This window comes from Aulostomus chinensis, chromosome 15 (assembly GCF_037954235.1).
Source record: "Aulostomus chinensis isolate RoL2024-O1b breed Wild chromosome 15, RoL_Achi_v1.0, whole genome shotgun sequence".
NCBI lineage: Eukaryota > Metazoa > Chordata > Actinopteri > Syngnathiformes > Aulostomidae > Aulostomus > Aulostomus chinensis.
Window position 1 is genome coordinate 10,959,504 of NC_141334.1, and position 19,511 is coordinate 10,979,014.

The 19,511-nt window shown below is 41.8% G+C and overlaps 1 protein-coding gene across 1 annotated transcript; it reads left to right on the plus strand.

Moving 5' to 3' along the window:
* The first annotated feature begins 499 nt into the window (after positions 1–499).
* Positions 500–10,430, plus strand: ufm1 (ubiquitin-fold modifier 1). Its single transcript, XM_086227243.1, has 6 exons — positions 500–574; positions 679–735; positions 1,590–1,647; positions 3,662–3,701; positions 7,351–7,383; positions 9,987–10,430. Coding segments are annotated over exons 1-6 (264 nt in total). The 5' UTR covers positions 500–572; the 3' UTR covers positions 10,061–10,430.
* Positions 10,431–19,511: the final 9,081 nt, after the last annotated feature.

Here is a 19,511-nt window from a genome sequence, read left to right on the forward strand (position 1 = left end):
GAAAACGGTGGTGGAAAAGTGTGGGATTTACTGTTCCATTCCGGTGTGTAATGGCTCACTTTAGCAAAATTTTTCAATCCATGCACTCTCAGTTACACAGCCCTGACACAGAAACATAACCTTTGTTCATGGGACTGATAGAATAAATATGAAATTTCACAACGTATTAAATCTCATGAGGGAACATGTTAGTGACACATTAAAACAGCTTTGTTAGAGGAATGTAGGTTACAAACATAAAAAGTGTAACATTAGTAGAGTACTCAGGCCACCTCCTCGACATGGCCTAATTTCAGTGCGCCTTACTATCATCATCTACGGCAAAAGATAGAGGGCCGGATTGAATGCCTGTCAGTAATCAGTTCCAATTATGCCTTCGTTTTTATTAAGTCTCCCACCTTTGTTTGATAAAATTTCATTTTTTAGAAAAATCTATTTAATTCGCCATAAGTCAGTGAAATGATAGATATAGAGCCCAAAAATAGAACAAGATGGATGACGTGTACGTGTGGGTCCTTTGGACTTCCGGGTGTGTATAAACAGATCGGAAACGCTGCTGTCTCGCTGGAAAGATGTGAGTTTCAACTATGTTTAGCGTTATATTTCACATAGAAGATATTTCATATTCTTTTGCTAGCATCTAGGTTGTGATAACGCCCCTCTTATCCGCTTCATTAGGTCTAAAGTAACGTTTAAAATCACGCTGACGTCCGACCCCCGGCTGCCTTACAAAATGTGAGTACACTGACAGCTCAGCACTCGTTCTGCATCCTCATTCAGGGTTTTATTTTACTACCTACTAAAATCAATTAAACGGGTATTTCTTACTTGAACGCCACTACAGGTTTTAGACTTTTACTGCAGCTGTGGGAACCTGGCATGTAAAGAAGTTAGACAATTAAACATCACCTACTTGTTGGTGTGAAACATATGTCTTGTATGCTGAAACTCCAGTTAATAGAACTACAACGATATCATATAGTGACCAGTCCGATACACTCCTGCAAAAGAATTCCTACTTTCTAATCAGCATGTTGATATGCAACATCTGTGAGGAGGATTTTGTCGGCAATCTGGGTCCTAAAACAGATTTTAACACAATTGCTAACGCTGTATGTGAGCAATAAGCCTTTCCTGTGTGTAACTAGTCTTATTTATGTATTTTTGATGTATGAGACCATGAAAAATCTATGAAAATGTCAATGTGCATAAACCACTATATCATAACTGATGTTCAATTAGAGTGTGCAGGATTTTATTTTATTATTATTTTTGCATAGTTATTTGTGCATAGTGGGCTGATCTACGTTTCTTAATTAGTTGGGATGTCATAGATTGTGCATAGTACTGTTCGACCTGTAAGTGTGAAGTAGGAGTAAAGAGTTTGTCACAGAATTGCACTTCTCAAGCTGTTAAGGATGAATTTGACTTGCCTTGAAATTTGGTTAAGACTGTGAGGAACTGTCTAACCATGTTTTAAAGCGAAGGCAAGGTTTTATTGGAAATTAATTTATTATTATTATTATTATTCATTTATGTATTTATTCTGGGGTACTTAAAATTCTGTGTAACACATTGTTTCGTTGCAGACTAAGTGTTCCAGAGAGTACACCATTCACAGCAGTTTTGAAGTTTGCTGCTGAGGAGGTAAGTTTCCTCTTTGGTCTCCGATGTAAATAAGGTACAATCAGCAGTGTGAAAACTTTTTCAAGGTCTTTGCTGTTAAATGCATTTGATATACACATTACTAATGGATACATCATTATCAACATTGTATATAATAGTCACCTGTACATAATTTTCACCAAAGTTGGGCACGCAACCAAGAAATCATAAGTTTAAATAAGGAATCACAACAATGCTAAATCAACAGCTCACCAAATACAACAAATTTAAAATGTATCTAAAAAAATTAACAAAAGAATAAACATGACTACAAAATAGAAGTCACAACAGCAAAATGACTTGTTACCCTGAATATAACTCCATGGAACCCTCTAAAGCAGGGGTGTCCAAACTGGTCCAGTATGGGCCGGTGTGGCTGCAGGTTTTCATTCCAACCCAGCAAAAGCAACACCTGATCCAACAAATGAGCTGTGTGGACACAGCTTAGTTGATTTAAGTAGAATCAGGTGTTGCTTTTGCTCGGGTGGAATGAAAACCTGCAGCCACACCGGCCCTTACTGGACCAGTTTGGACACCCCTGCTCTAAAGGGTTCTAGTGTTGGAACCCTGCTTCTTAGGTTCTTCCCTTGCAGCTGAGATAGAACCTCTGCTCTCCTACCAGATCAAAGGGTTGCACCGTATAGCACCACTGCTATGAAAAAAAACTTCAGCTTTCAATATTTGGAGTATGTTCCTTAGTGGGCTCCACACCCACTGACAGAACTGTAGTTATATTGATTGTAACTGCAATATCTATGTGCTCTCTAATCCATCTTTCACTGGCAAAAATCTCGCTAACATCAGGCTTTTGTCTGCAGCGGGAACAGGTTTAATCAGCATTCACTCACGAGTTTTCATCAGCTCAGGCTGCAGTGTTGGTGGGGACATAAAACCCAGATGAAGGCGGTAGTTAGAAGGCTGCTTACTGGCCCGCTATCAACAATCCACATGGAGGCAGTGTCATCTGGGCGCCTCCACCAGCAAACTTCTGGGGCTTGTTTGTGATTTCGGCCACACATTCGACCCATTTGAGTTCAAGCAGCGCTGGAACATCTTTCAGTCAGAGCTGAGTTTGAAAAACAGACTGGAGACAATTCAGATTGTTGTGGCTGCTAATGAGTTGAACAGGAAGACAGAAAAATACAAATGTTTACTTACAAATGACAAAACTCCATAGTTCTGAAAGCCACAGCTGAACTGTACAACTGAAAGTGTAAATGCACTTGATTCTTGTGTTTAGATAAAATAAACCATTGGGGAATATTTGAAGTACTGACAATGATTTTATTGTAATCCTTCACTAGCTTTATTTTTATCTACCAACTTTATGCCGCATTAAGAAAAACCCCATCAACATCCCATTCATTCCTGATCTAAGCTTCACTCATGCTGCAGTTGCTGGGTGAGCAGCAGTTTGCTAACCTTATCTCTCCGGTGACAGACTGCTCACTCCATCCTTGCACTGCAAATCCCACCAGCCACCCCATCACACGCTGAAGTAGGACATGTATTGTGACCGAGCTGAGTGAATTTCTTCCAGAGATTCAAGCGTGGCTATCTTTCCCTCAGGCGTTGTCCTGTTTGTGTGAGTGTGCATGTTAGATCCAGCGCACGGGGCTGAATTTTGGTGTGAAAAAGCAAATGTGTGTCTGAGTAGTGTAAAAGTTGGCAAACAAAACACAGCACAGTGTTTTCTTTTTTGTCTCTGAGAACGCTCCAAACTACAGCTCCTGATTTGAAGGCCAACGAAGTCGCAGAAAATTAATAGAATAGAAAGTCTGTTGAGGACGAAGCCTTTTTTTGTTATTGTGATGATTTATTCAAACTGTGTCTTCAGGCCAAGTGTAATTGAGCAGCAACACACCCCTGATCACTTTACCAGAATCTCAGTGCTGTTTAAAATGTTCCCAAGGAGTAGCTTATCTAAAAAGTACATTTCATTAATGGAGATTTGAGTTTGATCGTTTTTCTTTCTCTGCCTTATTTTCCTTAACAGTTCAAAGTGCCGTCGGCAACCAGTGCAATCATAACAAATGGTGAGTTGGTGTGTGGGGTCTTTTTGACTGGATTTTTAGAGTTGCTGTAGAAAACCACTGCAACATGTATACAACATGTTTGTAAGAGTGACAGTTCCAAAGAAACCTCTCACTTGGGGGGATGTCATTTTTGTCGGAGGCATTCATTTAAACAAAGATGTAAAGAAATTCAGCCTCAACAACCAGCTGGAGGGAAACAAGTGATTCCAGGGAATCTGAAAGTCTCACAAGGCGCTCAGTGCAATCTTTGAACTGCAGCCTGATGTTGGAAGTGAGCTGAAGGATGCACGACTGCAGTCATACAGTCGTGGGATTAAACTTTGCTCCTAAAATGAAAATCATCTTCCATTTTGCATAACCAGTCATCATTAAGTGTTGGTTTTTTTTTTAATAAAAGTTTTTTTGTTTTTTTTTCGCTTCAGCGTGTTTCTGGATACAAAAGTGTTGCCGGAGTTTGGAACATAGAATGACCCTTGTTACCAGCTTAAGCTCTCAATAGGATGTAAAGCTGTTGTTCACTCTTCCGACTGTAGCATGCTCACTGGTATAGAGGGGAATATAGGACTGGACTGTACTGTCCTACTTTCACCCCCTGGCATAAGACATATTACCCCCGCCTTTCACTGCAAATTTCCAGTGGCTGCATCAGTTGTACCCGTCAAGCCACAGAGAAGAGCGGTACGCTGCGGTCATTAGTTGTAGCAGCTCCACATAATGGCAGCCGCTAATTCAGCTCAAGGGACATTCAGTAATCTATGACCTTTATTGATCTGTATTGGATTCCTGCAGAAATGGCATCAAACCTGATGTCACTTACCACAGCCTGAAGCCCCACAGCTTTTTTTTCTTTCTTTCTTTCTTAGACTTGAGCGAACTTGCCCGTTCAGTGTTGCGATGAGATCCTTTATTGTGCTTGTACATATTATTATTTCATATATCAATATTTAAATTGCAGCATTTAAATAGTGAGGTTGAAATGGACTGATGTTTGTATTTTGCCTCTCACTGGTACAGTAACACCTCCTGGGAAATAAACTCTGCTAACTACCCAGCAAATGAATGTTTCGAATGATCCTGTATACAAAAACACATTCAGCTGGAGTAAGTCAGGTTACTACAGGGATGGCAATGGCGTCCTTGGGGCTTTCTGAAAGTGTGCAGTGGTTGGTTTTCCCTCCTGTCTGTACTTGCATTTATAAGCTGCGTAGAGGGAGGAAACGTTGACATGCAGCGTGCATGTCTCCATGCTGGACAAAATGAATCAAAGACGTGGTGAAAAAATTAGTTTCATTTATTGAAACTGAGTGCAAACTGTAGCTTGCAAGCTTTTGAAAAGTAAAGGGAACAATGGAGAGTTTAAGTGCAGCAAGTGGCCTTCTTTGGCAGCTTTTTTAGCTTGATACTGAACATATGAGGTAGCTACTAGCCAGTGTAGCCACCAGGTTAACTAGAAATAAACCATGGCAGCCAATAATTCAATTCCCGGGTGACTATAGCATAGCGGGGCTCCATCACGTTCACGATGCCCCTAAAGCCGGTGTTTTCCACCACCGGATAAGGTCTCAAATCGTGACAACTACAGTAAGCAATGGACTCCGTAATTTTCTGCAACCTCGGTGAAGAAGATGGGAACTTGTGGCAACCACTGCCTTCACTGTCCAGCATGGATTATTTCCGGTCGCGCCGCTGCTTCTTGGGCTCGTTCTCAGTTTGCATTTCCTTGTCCGGGTGATGGCGTTTTAGGTAGGCTCGCAGGTTGGTGGTAATTCCAGAGAACACAATTTGCAAACCACCATACTTTTGTCTAAATCGTCGCTGTCCTTTTTGTGTCTGAACCGAAAATGCTCCCACACATCTGCTTTTAAGCATGCAGACGCAGATTTATACTCACCACCAACGTCCCCTCTAAGCTGCGCGCTTGCGCAATCGTGCACCGCTCGCACATTCTTAGCGCACACGAGTCTATTAGCGGTTATTTAGACGTCTATGTTGAGGTAGGACATGTTATTTGTATGACTGTGCTTCTGTAGAGTTTCAGTTTGTTGTAGTTACCACTGGAGCCCACCAGGGGTCACTATCGAGTTTGTTTTTTGGCTTGATGAGCGAAAAATAACACGTCCCTCGGAGAGCTCGAGTGGGAGTGTTTATTGCGACTCTTGTCAAACGAGAGTTGTCCATCTCCGCTGAAGGAGAATGGAGCCTGCCAACAGGTTATGGGCCCAGGCTACGACGGATAAGTGAGTTTGCAAGGAGTACATTTGTAATGCAAGCGGGAACTGCGGTGGTTACCACGACGAGCTAAAGTAGCAAGCTAACATCGGTGAGCCGAGGAAACGGCCCGCTACACAGAGATGGAGAACTTGACGAGGAGCAAGTGGCCCACATTCAATGGACAGGCAGATGAATGATAATAAATACACATATGTTAGCGGTTACTTAAATTATATATAATTGTCCATGAATAGACGTCTATTAGCGGTTATTTAAACATCAATGTTGAGGTAGGACATTCTATACTGTGATTTTCAGTTTGTTGTAGTTACCAGTAGGATCCCATCAGGGGTCACTGTCGAGTTTGTCTTTTCCCTTGATGAGCGAAGATAAGAAGACGGTTGCCTCCAGAGGTCGAGTGGGAGTGATTAGTACATCAATGTTCCCTCTAAAGTGCACCCTTGCGCAGCGCTCGCACATTCTCCGCGCACAAGAAACTCGATGCAGTGCATCGACTCAGTGAGTGACAGGTGTCCAGCCAATGATACGATACGTTTCACTTAGGCTACGCAGCCAATCATAGCATTGATAGTGGCTTGCGTATGTGCCCTATCCGCACGCGCTGTGGCACCGTGCATGTTAGCTCGCTAACAACAGTGTGGGAGAAGAGACGGCGACGGTAGCTCAACGGCTGAGTTGGAAACTCCCGACAATATTAAAAGTAAACCAATAGAAATTGTTGCTATAATTTGATTCTTTTAATAAGCCATGTACCTTGCTATGCTCCCAGGTGTTGAACAGGTATGGTACTGGTGTGTGGCCACAGCGTGCACAACTGATGTTGCTCACATTGATCCTCGGTGTGCGCGGGGAGCTTGTGTGTATGCCAGACACACGAAAAATTAGAGGGAACAATGCTCGCTTCCATACTCCTGAATCTCTCAACTCTAACTGGATGAGAGGCGTCGGCGTCTGGGTAACTAGAAATGCTCTACAGCGACACTAGTGGCTGGCAGACCTAATTGCTCTTCTTGCTAAGTGCGGGACACGGGGGATTAGTGTGGGGCTTAAAGTATCGATACTCACGGCTGAAAAAATCGATAACCTCTGGGGGAAACAAAATATTGATCTATCGCAGAATTGATAAAATTGCTCAGCCCTAGCCAACAGCATTGAAATTAAATTTATATCACAATCGCTGAGATGTCACTGCTACTATTAAAACATGTAGTTTTCAGTGCCAAATTAATGATTGACCTGTAGTTGTTATTGCAGATTGCCTATTTCCAAAAACTGGCCTCCTGTTGTTTACTCCGTCATTATGGATGAACTGGTGATATTGTAATTTATATTCTCATTTCTGTGCTGCTCATTTGTGAGACAATATCCACTGTTTTTTTTCCTTTTTGTTTTTTCTTCTTTCATGGTCTCCTGGCAGATGGAATAGGAATCAACCCTGCGCAGTCGGCAGGTGAGTCCAGGATGCCTTTTATATTTTTATATATATATATATATATATATATATATATATATATATATATATATATATATATATATATATATATATATATATATATTTTTTTTTTTTTTTTAAATCTGCTCCCTCCAGGGGAAAAAAAAACATGTTGTCCAAGATAAGATGTTATTTTTCCTTTCATTCTATTGTATGAAGTTGCTAAGAAACAAAATCAACCCCTGGGCTCTAATTGAAGTTGTTCTCCCTTCGTCAGTGGGCTTTTACCAACGCATTAGTAGCCGAAGCACCAATACAGAAGTCAAACAAAGTGTTATTCATAACCTCCCTTGGTGACATCGTGTTAATAGTCTGAAAGACTAGTTTGATGCCACCCCCAGAGGCACTGACTTATGTGGGCGGTTCTCCAAAGACATGTAAGGCATAATGAAAAGCCTGTAACAAAACTAAGTGTTCCAGGATCAAGCAGATCCAACAGATATAATCAAGGTTCTTTAAGGCAAGTGAAGAAAATCAGGCTGTTGTTCAGGGATTAAAAACCAGGCCTGAGATGTCAGTCAAGGATCATTTACTCAGATGTGTAGGATACCGGTGTAGCCAGAGGACACCTGGCCCAGGGCCTCCTTCTCTTTTTGCTTTTTGTTTTTCTACAGTTCGACTGGCAAATTGAGACCCAAGCAGGGAGGTCCAGGTAGGGAAAGGGAGCCTAATGATGACATTTTATAGTTGACCTCAAGACAGACTGGAGGAAACCTAGAGAAGTGATAAGTCAGCTGCTGCGGAGTGCTGCTGAGCCAGTGTTCCTTTGTAATTTTGTTTTTAATCATCGTCCCTCACGAGGTATTAATGGATCAACCTAAACAAACACACAGCTGGAGCAGAAGCCCACTGCAAACAATCATCCAGGCGTGGCTACAGACACTGTCATTGTCACTCTTCTCAATGTTCAGCACCTTCAGCCCCTAAATTAACTCCTTTGACGTCAGTGGTCACTTTTAGAATCTCCGCCTGCCGCAGCTTCTTTGTTGCCCTGATTGTCAACGGCCCATTTGCAATCGATCGGCCGCTTTATTTGCTCCAAAAATGCAGATGAAAGGTCTGGATGTGAGCCAGGCTCGCGGTAGCTCAGGTGGGAACCAGACGAAGCTGCTACAGTGGCTCTTGTTTTATTTGTCCCTGGCAGATGTGATTTGGTCTGGCGATGTCAGGTTAAGTTATCGACTCACTCAGGAGCAAATCATGATTTTACCTTCGTCACTGACCTGCAAACAGATTGAAACATCACACCCACCGAGAATCAGCTTTAAAGGGAACTGATCATACTGGATGAGGGTTGAAGTGATGTTGCTGGTACACTGTTGTTTTTTACTTGAAGTTTGTCACTGATGTGGAAGCAGAACCATATGTCTTGTCTGAAGGGCAACGTTTCCACAAAACCAAATTCAGTGGAACCTGCGTAGAGAAGCAGAACTCCCTGAAAATAATTACAAATCTGCCTCTGTTTGAGTAGAGGTCTACAAGCGTATCGGTAGCTAGAGGGCACAGAGACGCTGTATTTTAATGTTAATTAAATGAAAAAGCGTCCTCCAGCTGCAGGCTGGAAACCACATGCGGTTTAGGCAGAATTCCCTTGACTTTCTGGCAGATCCCTGGTGAGTCACTCTCGTCTCTAAACCAGCCTCTTTGGTATTTTCCTGAAGTTTGAACTTCATGTGAAGCCCACCTCCTTATGTAAGTCATTGCATCCGATGAAGATGCGTCACGGATGACTGTGTTTTCTGCATAGAGCAGCAGGATAAGGTAATGACCGCTTTGACTGGAGACAGAAAAAGAGGGTCTTTTCAGTGAAGAAAGGAGCGCATGGTGGGCATTCACAGCCTCTTTTCCATCTGGCCAACAATGATCCTTTGAGCTGCCAAGAAAAGCCACAGTTCAGACACCTCTGTCAGCCACTCCACCTCACCTGTTCAGAGATGAGAACATGCTGCCAATTGATCAGGTGTCATTTTATGGTCCATTTTTGTACATAAGGGTTTCACAGGAGAATGCATACACTGATGGATGTAAAGATAGGCAATAGAGTATTTTTAATCTTCAAATAATTACCAGTTGATTAAGTAGATTAATTTTCACTCTTTAATGAAATTATTGAAATGGACTTTCCGTGCCGAGTTTAATAAAAGCTTTGATTTATGAACATCTATCATGACTAATGATCTTAGAATAAAACGTCAGGAAATAAGCCTTTAGACATAACCTTATTTTTTATATCTGTACAGTTAATCCTGAAACCGCTCGACCAGCGTGCAACTGTGCAATGAATTTCCAAATATAAAAATGTCTTTTTGTTTTAACTGTACAGGTAAGTAAGTTCATTCTATTTCTATTATCTCCTAACCAAATCAAATATTCCCCAGTATTTTTCATCACTGTCTGGACCCTCCTTTCCAAGCGTAGAGTAGAAGAAACAAGTGTCTCTGGCTGCTGATGGGTTGACACTTAGTTCTGAGTGTATTAGATGTAGAGCCTGTAAAGGGGTGTAATAAAGCACACCAATTATAAACTATGGTTTTTACATGGGGCTCTGTCCTTTGTTGCAGGGAATGTATTTCTTAAACACGGCTCAGAGCTTCGCCTCATTCCCAGAGACAGAGTGGGAGGACAAGGAGACTGATGCTGCTGCTCCCCGCTGACGGCATAGTGACTCACCCAGCTGAATTCATATTATACTTGAGACCCAGGAAACACCTCAGTTAGTGTCGTATTTCTTTTCAGGCCCTTAAGTGACAGTGACTCACAAATATATATTTAAACTAATGATGACATGCACACACACACTTGCATGCTCCCTGCTTCATTTTTTTTTTCCCTCTCCAAAAAAAGGAGTTGCTTCTGATGTCTGAAGTAAAATCAAAAGTAAGCAGAGAAATTGAATAAATCTGTAACACAGCAGTTGCATCCTGGGAAAGAAGAGCGACGCTACAGCTTCTGCAGTTATCTTTTGTATCTTTGTAAATTACAATAAACAACCAGTATGACTCACATCAAGCTATGCCATGTTCAGTTTTGTCTTTAATCACATTGTCAATACACTACTTAAAAAAAAAAAAGTAAATGTACAGCAGCTTATTGTTTTTGCGGTGCCCATATATGAAGGTTTCTTCTTATTATTTTTTTATAATGTATATAAATCAACTAGGAGAGTAGGATCCTTCTTCAGATAAGAGTCTTAATCGGTCAAAGGTTTGTGGATCTCTGCTGCCCTCTGTCAGGCTCCAACCTAAGATCATAAATAAAATGCCAAACGATAAACCTTTTAATCTGAGCTGCTATCTTAATTAGGAGCTGAGGAGTAGGTGGTGAGAAAACAAGGCAGATGTCTGAAAGGCGTAGATGAAGACGCAGGGGCCCCAGGATGTGTCGCAGTCGCTACCGCAGAGGTTGCTTTCATCCACCACCAATAAACCTGATTTTATTTGAAAGACGAAGGTTTTTATTGCAGTTTTTGTGGGGTATTTTTTTCTTTGCTGTTTTTGTTGCTTTTGCTGCAGTCGAGTCTCCAGATCATTCCAATCCAAAACTCGATGACATCATGACCCATTTTGCTCTGAATCATTTTCAGTTTCCCTCAGTAGAAGCAGTTCATTGTCTCTGTCACAATCTTCAGTTGCCCCGTTACCAGCTGTACTTGCAGCTGAACTAAATACTGAATTATCGCAGTTTTTGCAAGTGTTAAGCGTAGTAGTTCTTCGAATCTTAAATTTGCTGTGTTTTACTGAACACATTTCACAGTTGAGACCACCATCTATTGTAAATCTTTAATCACACCTAAAAGCTTGGTGTAATCATCCGAGAAAAACAAACAAACAGCTGATTTGAAATATGCCCAACGTGCAACTAGAGAGGAACCGCTGAAGTAAATATTTCCAGCACAGGCACTGAGCCTACTAAAGTGATGGGGGGGGGGGGGGGGGGTGTTACATGCCTTATAGTTAAAACTAGATGTAACATCCAGTCCAGCTCTGGTTTAAATCCATGTTTGTCCAGACTCATACACCATTCTGTAATGTAGAGTTTGTATGAATTTAATAAAAAGCTTTTTTATGTGTAATTATTTGGCAAAGTGGACCTTGTCATTATTTTGGTGTGAGTACCGTCAGAAATACGCTAGCATCTCCTTAGACTTTGTAACTACGGCAGAGTACAAAGGTCGCTTGGTGCGACATTGATCACCCTCAACAACGGTTGTTACGAGGTGAGGACCAGAGAAAAAGGAGGGGCCCCTGTCCTGGTCACTACTCAGGGGAGAGGACGTGAGAAGAAGGTGGACTTCTAAATAGCCAATCAATCAAAATATGACTGGATGAAGTGGACTCAGGGCACTGAAGCTCTCCTTGAAAAGGGGCGGGTCAGAATTTTCTTCCTGAAGAGATTCCGATCCTTCCTCTGTGCGTAGCACAGTCCTGCACAGCTTCAATTTGTCTGTAGAATAAAACATTTTCCCATTAACAGCCACTTGTAAGTCAAACACAAAAAAGAGCTGAAGCAGCACATAGACATGAAAGCAATGGTCAGGTTCCCATTTGTTCAAAGTTCTGAGAAAAGTTGAACATCTGAGTGAAAAACAGATTATTGGGGGGGGGGGGGTTTGGTACAAATTATTATGCGTAGACTTCTGGCTCTGTTGCTTCATTTGCAATCTGGAGAACAGAGAGAAGCGATAGTTGATGTTTATCTCACACCTGATAGTTGTGGTATTTGTGCAGTTTGTATCTATGTTCTTTTATCTCTGATGGAAAATCCTCGGGGGTGAAACGTGACACCTCCCCAATCTTGAATCCACCAGATCTGAAACCCTCGTCAAATACTTACCAACAGATTACCAGGGTAGATAATATAGCTTTGTTGACCTTGTATGTTGATTTGATAAGAGACACATTTGTGTTGGTACTCAGGTCCGTTTGTACTCCAACTGCATTCTCTTTCTCCTCTTTATCATGTTTTCAGGTGGTCCATTAATCCCATTCTTGTTAATGCAATATCTGGGGAACGCCTGTAGGCTTTCTTTTTTCTTTTTTTTCAATTTGATAATGAGCTGATAAGATTTTTGTGGTCAAAGGTCACCTCATTTGAAGGAATTTCTTCGACTATGTTTATGTCCACTGAGGGAGGCGTACCACTGCAGTGCTGGATTTCTAGTTTCCATACTAAGTAAGTGTACAGAAAAAAAAATCAAAAACAACTTCCATACTCTTTAAAGCACGTAAGACTTCACACAAACAAAACAGGTGCCGCAGCTTGATGAGTGAAAAGGTGTAAATCTGCTTCATTATCACAGTTCAGATTAATCTCCCTGGTCCTGGACCAGCTGCAGGTCCACCTGTACCTTTTCAGGGTCCCCTTGACAAAATGTCGCCTCATCAGCTGTGGGCACCATCCTGGACCGGGCTGCTGCTGCTGCTGCTGCTGCTGCTGCTGCTGCTGCTGCTGCTGCTTCTGCTGCTGCTCCAGAGAAACACACAATTCAGACAGATGTCACATGTGGGAGTCTTTCAGTTAATTCAACAGTGAGGCATGTGTGCACCTGGAATACTGAAGGTTGACTGAGTGCGTGAAGTTCTTGTACGTGATGAATTGTGTGGCATTTAACCAAGTGTCAGTCCCTCGCAAACCTCAGCGATTAAACTCTGCTCTTTCTCTCTCTCTTGACTATATAATTGCTCACCGTTCTCTCCTCAAAGCACAGCAGTGTGGGTGGTTGGGTCATTTGGTACAACACACTCATCAGACAAGAAACAATGTAGAACATGTCCTATATGACAATGGCGAACATCCTTCTGGATAAATACAGAATTTGACACCTTGGTATTCGTTTCTGTGCTAATGCCTCAGCTAAAGGAAGGAACTGAGAGAATGACGAGAGGGGAGGATTTGGCTGCTTGATGGACAATTAAGTTTGATGACTGTTGACTGAGGAGCAGAGAAAGAGACAGGATGCTGACTGGAGATGTCAAGGTGCAGTATCAATCTTCTGTGTGTGTGTGTGTGTGTGAGAGAGAGAGAGAGAGAGAGAGAGAGAGACGTTGGACAAAGGAATCAAGACCCATTGAGATAAAACATATTTCTGATAGTCTGCCCCCCCCCCCCCCCCCCCATCCTTTCTGCCCTTCATGGTTCTATAAATGACATGTTGAGCAAACTCCTTGGCCTCCTATTAGGAGCAGCCAATCTAAAATGAAATCTGGTGGTCCTCCAAACACATAGCATATAGATAAAAGCACTGCTGTGGCCCCAGGTCAGTGAGCCAGATAAAGAAATATATAGAAGCAGGCCCCCAACCTCATCCCCTCATTCCCTACTGCTCATTTTTACCTTGCACACCTGTCACTCAAACTCATGCACCACATGTGTGTTTTCAAGTGTGTGTGAACAGTGTCCCATATGAGCTGGAGCTTCCATCATGCATCCCTCCGAAGGGATGTGGATAAACTACTAAAGCTATTTGGGGCTCCATATCAGCTTATCCAATTATATTAATGACCTACTTCTGCCCCCTTCTGTCAAAAAATTAGTATGGCAGCTTGAGAAAACTCCATGGAGCGGTGCAGACTTTGTTCTGATTCTTGTTCATGCATCTCTTCTTCCACTGAACAAAATAATCTAAATGGAGCATCGATATCAAGGCACCCAGCACACTTAGGCACGCTACAGTTTTCTGTAAATCTGCAACAACATTTAGTTGACACCATCACGTGTCCACCAAAATGAAACTCCCTCCTTATTATCCTGGTATCTGAGATCCTTCAGGCTAAATCTAGATCGATGATGTGCATGTAAAGCAGCCGTACTGGAACAAGTCAGGTTTTGTCAAATATTATTAGACATCCAAATCCCAATTTTTATTATGACATCTCGCATATTTTCACAAATTTTGTGCAAGGGTAAAACTCTCCAAAGACGTCTGCTTTACCCACTCTCAGGCGCATCCTCCAGTATAATCCACTCCTCCATGATCCAACTGTATTGTCAGTAATCCACAAACATTTGGATGTTTAGCAAACAACAAACTTCAAAAACGTTTCCAGTTCGTTGCTAACATGAACAAGTGTGAGGGGTGGGATTATCGTTCTTTTGAACGTGCCGGCTGTTATCGCGCCACAACGTGGTGGTTTGGGTTTTTTTTAAGTGCCCTTGAGGGTTTTTTAGATGGATATTTTTAGACAGTTTTACTGTTTGTCAAGAATGTCACAATATGCTTTAAGCTAAATATAGGTTGCTGGATATTTCTGCATTCTGGAGTCAAAAGCGAGTGATATAATCAGAAATAAACATCTTCATGAGCTCAAAAACACCTGCATGTGAAAAGATGACATACATGTTTTGGGTGACGGATCACTTTTACAGTATCTTTGTGTGTGCAGCTCCTACCTCCACTTGAGTGACTGATGTGAACTCTGATGTCCAGCCAGTATGTTTTTGAAGAAAAGCACATTTCAGGATTTACAACGAATCATATAGAACAAAATCTATTATTAAATACGACATTCAAAAGGTGATCAGATGGCTGATTGAAGTGTCTCGAAACACATGGAGACTAAAAGGCTGAAAGTGTTCAAAATGTTCCTTTTATTGTCATATTTTTCTCAAATCTGTCACGTCGTTTAAAGCCCATTTGCATTTGAAGAACAACTTCGACTCCTTTCAGTATGTGCTATTTCCAAAGTAACATTCCTCTGATGTCACACTATCACACTTCATTACAATTTTGAACATATAATAGGTTTTTGAAGTTGCCTATGATTTCTCCGACACACGGTCATGTGGTCCGTTACAGGGATTGACTTTAAATCGAATTTAAAGACATTTATTACATGCTGTGATTTCATAAAATCTGTTTCTCCACAGCATAAAAAGAACTGAGCGGAGTGGTCTCCTAAATCTACGGCAATCCTGGAGCTAATCTTTTATAATCCCCTCTTTCTTTGAATATCTTCTCTCTCACTCTCTCTACGCGCTAACTTTCAGCATCAGCGTGTATAAAATGCTTGTGGGAGTTTTAATAAACCACTTGGAGAGAGTGTTTTAAGGACACAACCGCCACAGGGTTGAGTATAGCTTGTTTTTGCTCTAGTCCATCCATGCAGCTTGGCCAAAAAAAAAAAAAAAAAAAAAAGCATCCCCCAAACAGTGTGTTTTTTCAGCAGAAGCAGCAGCAGCAGCAGCACATTCTGTCTCATTGATTTCATACTGTGTGAGTTCAGTGAGCCCCAAAATGTCTCTCCCTCTCTGGCTTGCGTCCGTATCCAAGTAACAGTGCTTCTTATTTACTCCGGTGAAATAATGGGGGATTATCATAATAACCGTGTAACATACTTGAGCCGACATATTTTAACGTCATCCAAATAAACCGCTAACTCAGCTCTTCTAGATCTTTTGGGATTTTGAACAGCCTCAAACAGGTGTTGTTAATACCAGAATCAGATGGTGAGAACATCTTACCTCTGTCTCTACCTCAATAGGTACAAATTCCACACAGGTGAGTAAGTTTGTCACCAATTCAACTCCACTGTGACCGCTGATGGGATAAAAGCTTTAAAGTTTCTGCCCTGAGCTTCCGTCAGTAGCAGATATCTGACAAGTGCACGCTGATATTAAATGTCAGACAGCGTTTGTGAAGTGTGAAGCTCATGTGGGATTGTGCATGTGTGTGTGTGTGTGTGTGTGTGTGTGTGTGTGTGTGCGTGCGCGCATGTGTTAGTGGACAAGGAGCAACTAATTGGAGCAGAAGGGAGAGAAGAGCTGAAGTGAAGGAAAAGGGTGTCATACAGAAGGCTGTTAACCTTCAAACCAGCTGCACTGTCTGCTCTGACTCTGAGTGGCGGCGGCGGCAGCGGCTGAAGCTTTGTTATTAGCTGGTGAAAACGCCCACCCCCCCACTTTCTTTAACATCTGCATTTCCAGTGCTGCATGCCTGTGATATCTGTGTACAAACTATTCCTGCAAAAGTGTACGATACTAAAGAGCAGACAAACATTTGTGTCAAATATCAGTGAAATCCTCCCTAAACAGAGACTTTGAATATCATCTGAGGTCTCTGATGTGTTTCTGCATCTTTCTTATGTCCATGGACAACAACAACAACAACAACAACAAAATCTGAGTTGATTTCGTTTCCTCAAGCAAAAAAAAGATGTAATATAATGACCAGAGGGAATAAACACAGTGATGCAAGCTAGCATGACTAAGAAAAGCAACATTAGCAGGATTAAAATTTTGCTGTCAGGGAATCTTGAAATATCAACACCTTTAGTACATTCTTACCATGTAGTTGCTGCTATTCACCACCAGAGGGCAGTAGTCCATCTAATAATATTCCAGATGGAAATCATACCTACTTGTAAACTTATTTATTGTCAGTTGAATGGAGGTATTTATTTTTCCTGCATTACTTAAATGCTCTGCTTACACTGTAGTACAACCTTATTGTTGTGTCCTCTTTCCTCCTTTGACTCGGGTGAGTAATGGCCTCAGGAATATAAACAGCCTAATTTGGTATTCTCTTTGGCCCTTCTTTTCTTATCTGTGCTTATTCTCCCACAAAAATTGTGTGGAAAAAGAGAAAACCATTACTGCTGAAAATAAGCTCTTCTCTTCTCTTCTCTTCTCTTCTCTTCTCTTCTCTTCTCTTCTCTTCTCTTCTCTTCTCTTCTCTTCTCTTCTCTTCTCTTCTCTTCTCTTCTCTTCTCTTCTCTTCTCGTCCCTTCCCTTCTCTTCTCTCTCTCTGTATCAGAATTTGCTGTAGCCAAAGACAAAGGACTGTGACAAATGTCCCCCCTTGAACCAGCCATAAGAGCTGACAACAGCGGCTGCAAAGTTACATTGCCTGCAGAGCTGCGGCTTCAGAGCGCTTTATCTGATGTGTGATGGAGCATGGCAGACTCGGCCCTTATTAGACTCATCACCTCTGTGAAATCACATGAAATAGAGAGAATATGCTCAGCGGGGGGAGAATCCAACCGACAAGAAAGTTCTACACACAAGTTGTACACAAGTCATTAATGCGGAATAGAAGCTTTCTTCTGTATTGACGGATAATATTTGCACATTTGGTCACTGAAAGTCTTTCTTGTCTCACCCTGTTTCTCACCGAGGGCAATTAAGACATAAAAGTAACCTGCTGCAAAAATATTTACCCATTTCTCCTCTAATGCCTGCTAATAACCGCGTTCCTCGTAACCGCAAGGCGAAACCCAACAGGAGCACTGTCATCTGTAATGCAAATGAATGTGTGAGACGCAGGAACAAACCAGCAGTTTCACCAGACAGTAAATGTTTACCAGCGTGCCACTTTGTGTAAACTCACACGGTCATTGTGTTGATGATTACAGAGCAGTAGCAACCCTGAGATGCCTGTTTGGAGAAAGGAGTTCCTGGCGTGTCCTTTGAATACCTGCATTTTCATGGCTGTTATACAGGAACAAAGAGGGAACAGATGTGAATCCATGTGCGCTCTCGTGAATGAGTGTGAGGGGTTTCCCATTAGAATTTCAGCTGACCCAGACAAAATGTAATTGTGGGTTGGATCCGCAGTGAGGTACAATCAGTGGTTTTGCATTTCCAGCTATTGCTTTTATGTCTGAGTTTCCTCAAGACGCAACAGGTTCTATGGCAGTTGTAGAGATGGTGAGGAAAGAGCAGAGAGTGACAGGAGACGCGTTCCTTTCATTGATGTTGAGTGTTGAAAGCATGCGGAACAGCTGTGTGATGTAGGAGGAAACAGCGGAGGAAGTGCTCTGATGAGTACCAACAGCACAGTAATGCTGCAGGTTTATCAGGAAAACGTTCCACGCAAACAAGAAGCAAAACAGGCCGCGGCATTACAAACTCCTACCCCTTGATTCAAGAAGGAGATGGAGGAGTGTGTCCTTGTCATTCATTCATATTTCAGCTCTGCCGATTTCCAGAGGTGCAAAGAAATAAAACTTTTTTTGGTTCATTTACTTAAAAAAAGAGGTAGAAATACCCAGACCACCTATTGATTGACTGTATTTACTGAAGTACCCAACACCTTTTGTGGTGGTGCCCAACAAATCTCTTCCTTTTAGTTGCCAAGCAGGTTTTACAGATTAAATGAAAGTAGTTTACTTAAGTGTTTAAATGTAAAAGTGCACATTCATGTACATGACGTTTGTGTCATCAATCCTCAAATCATTGACCTCTACAGGTCATGGTTGAGTTGCGTGTTTTGATGATGATGATGATGATGATATTGGCAGGCCTTACATCTGAAAATGCATCATCTTCATCAGGTTTTTCTACTGCTTTTTGGCAGCTTTTAATGTGGTCATCTACAAAGCCTGATCCACACCAAATAAAACTTGATGCATTTTCGTATTGGTCGATGGGAATAAAATTGTTATTGCTACATCTGTCCAGATGTGCTCAGTATCGATGTATCAAACGGTGAAAAAAAATCCCCATTTGGATTTAAATGGTGAGCACGCGTCCAGCTCACCCCAAAATGCCTGTTGAGGTAATTAGCTTTTATGATAATTAGGGAATGTTTTTGTCATTTCCACCATGCAAGCCAAGGTTTTATGCAACTGCAGCACTCTGTTGGGTACCTACCCATTATACTGTCTCATCACTTCACAGTTTTTAATCTTTCCGATGTAGGCTCAACCCCCCCCCCCCCCCACCTTCCAAAAAAAAAAAAAGAATCCACATGAAGCCTTATCACAGCGAGGCAGCTGCCGTGTGGAAGGAGCTGTAGATCTTGTAGTGTATGAATATGTCATAAATCTGAAGCTGGACTTTCCCAAAGTTTCAATGTGCTTAGCAGGTGATAGAGATGGGCCGCAGGAATCAACCTGAGGAAGTTAATTAGTCAGGTGGGAACTGAATAAATGCTTGTGAAATGAACATCCAGGCAGTCCAAAATAATGAGAATTGAACAAGTGCTTATCGTGTCACGGGGATTTACTTTTCCTGAGTGTTGTATTTTGTGGGAAACAAAATTCAACTCTTTGTGTCCCGGGTGAAAATGTTTACCCGTCTCTAATTGTGTTGCCTTAATAATGATCTTTACATGCCTCCTTTGTTCTTCTGTTCTCACTACACGTCTC

Coding starts and splice junctions, on each gene's coding strand:
- ufm1 (XM_086227243.1), top strand. Junction 1,648..3,661: donor TGAAGTTTGCTGCTGAGGAG/GTAAGTTTCCTC, acceptor TTTCCTTAACAG/TTCAAAGTGCCGTCGGCAAC. Junction 7,384..9,986: donor CAACCCTGCGCAGTCGGCAG/GTGAGTCCAGGA, acceptor CCTTTGTTGCAG/GGAATGTATTTCTTAAACAC.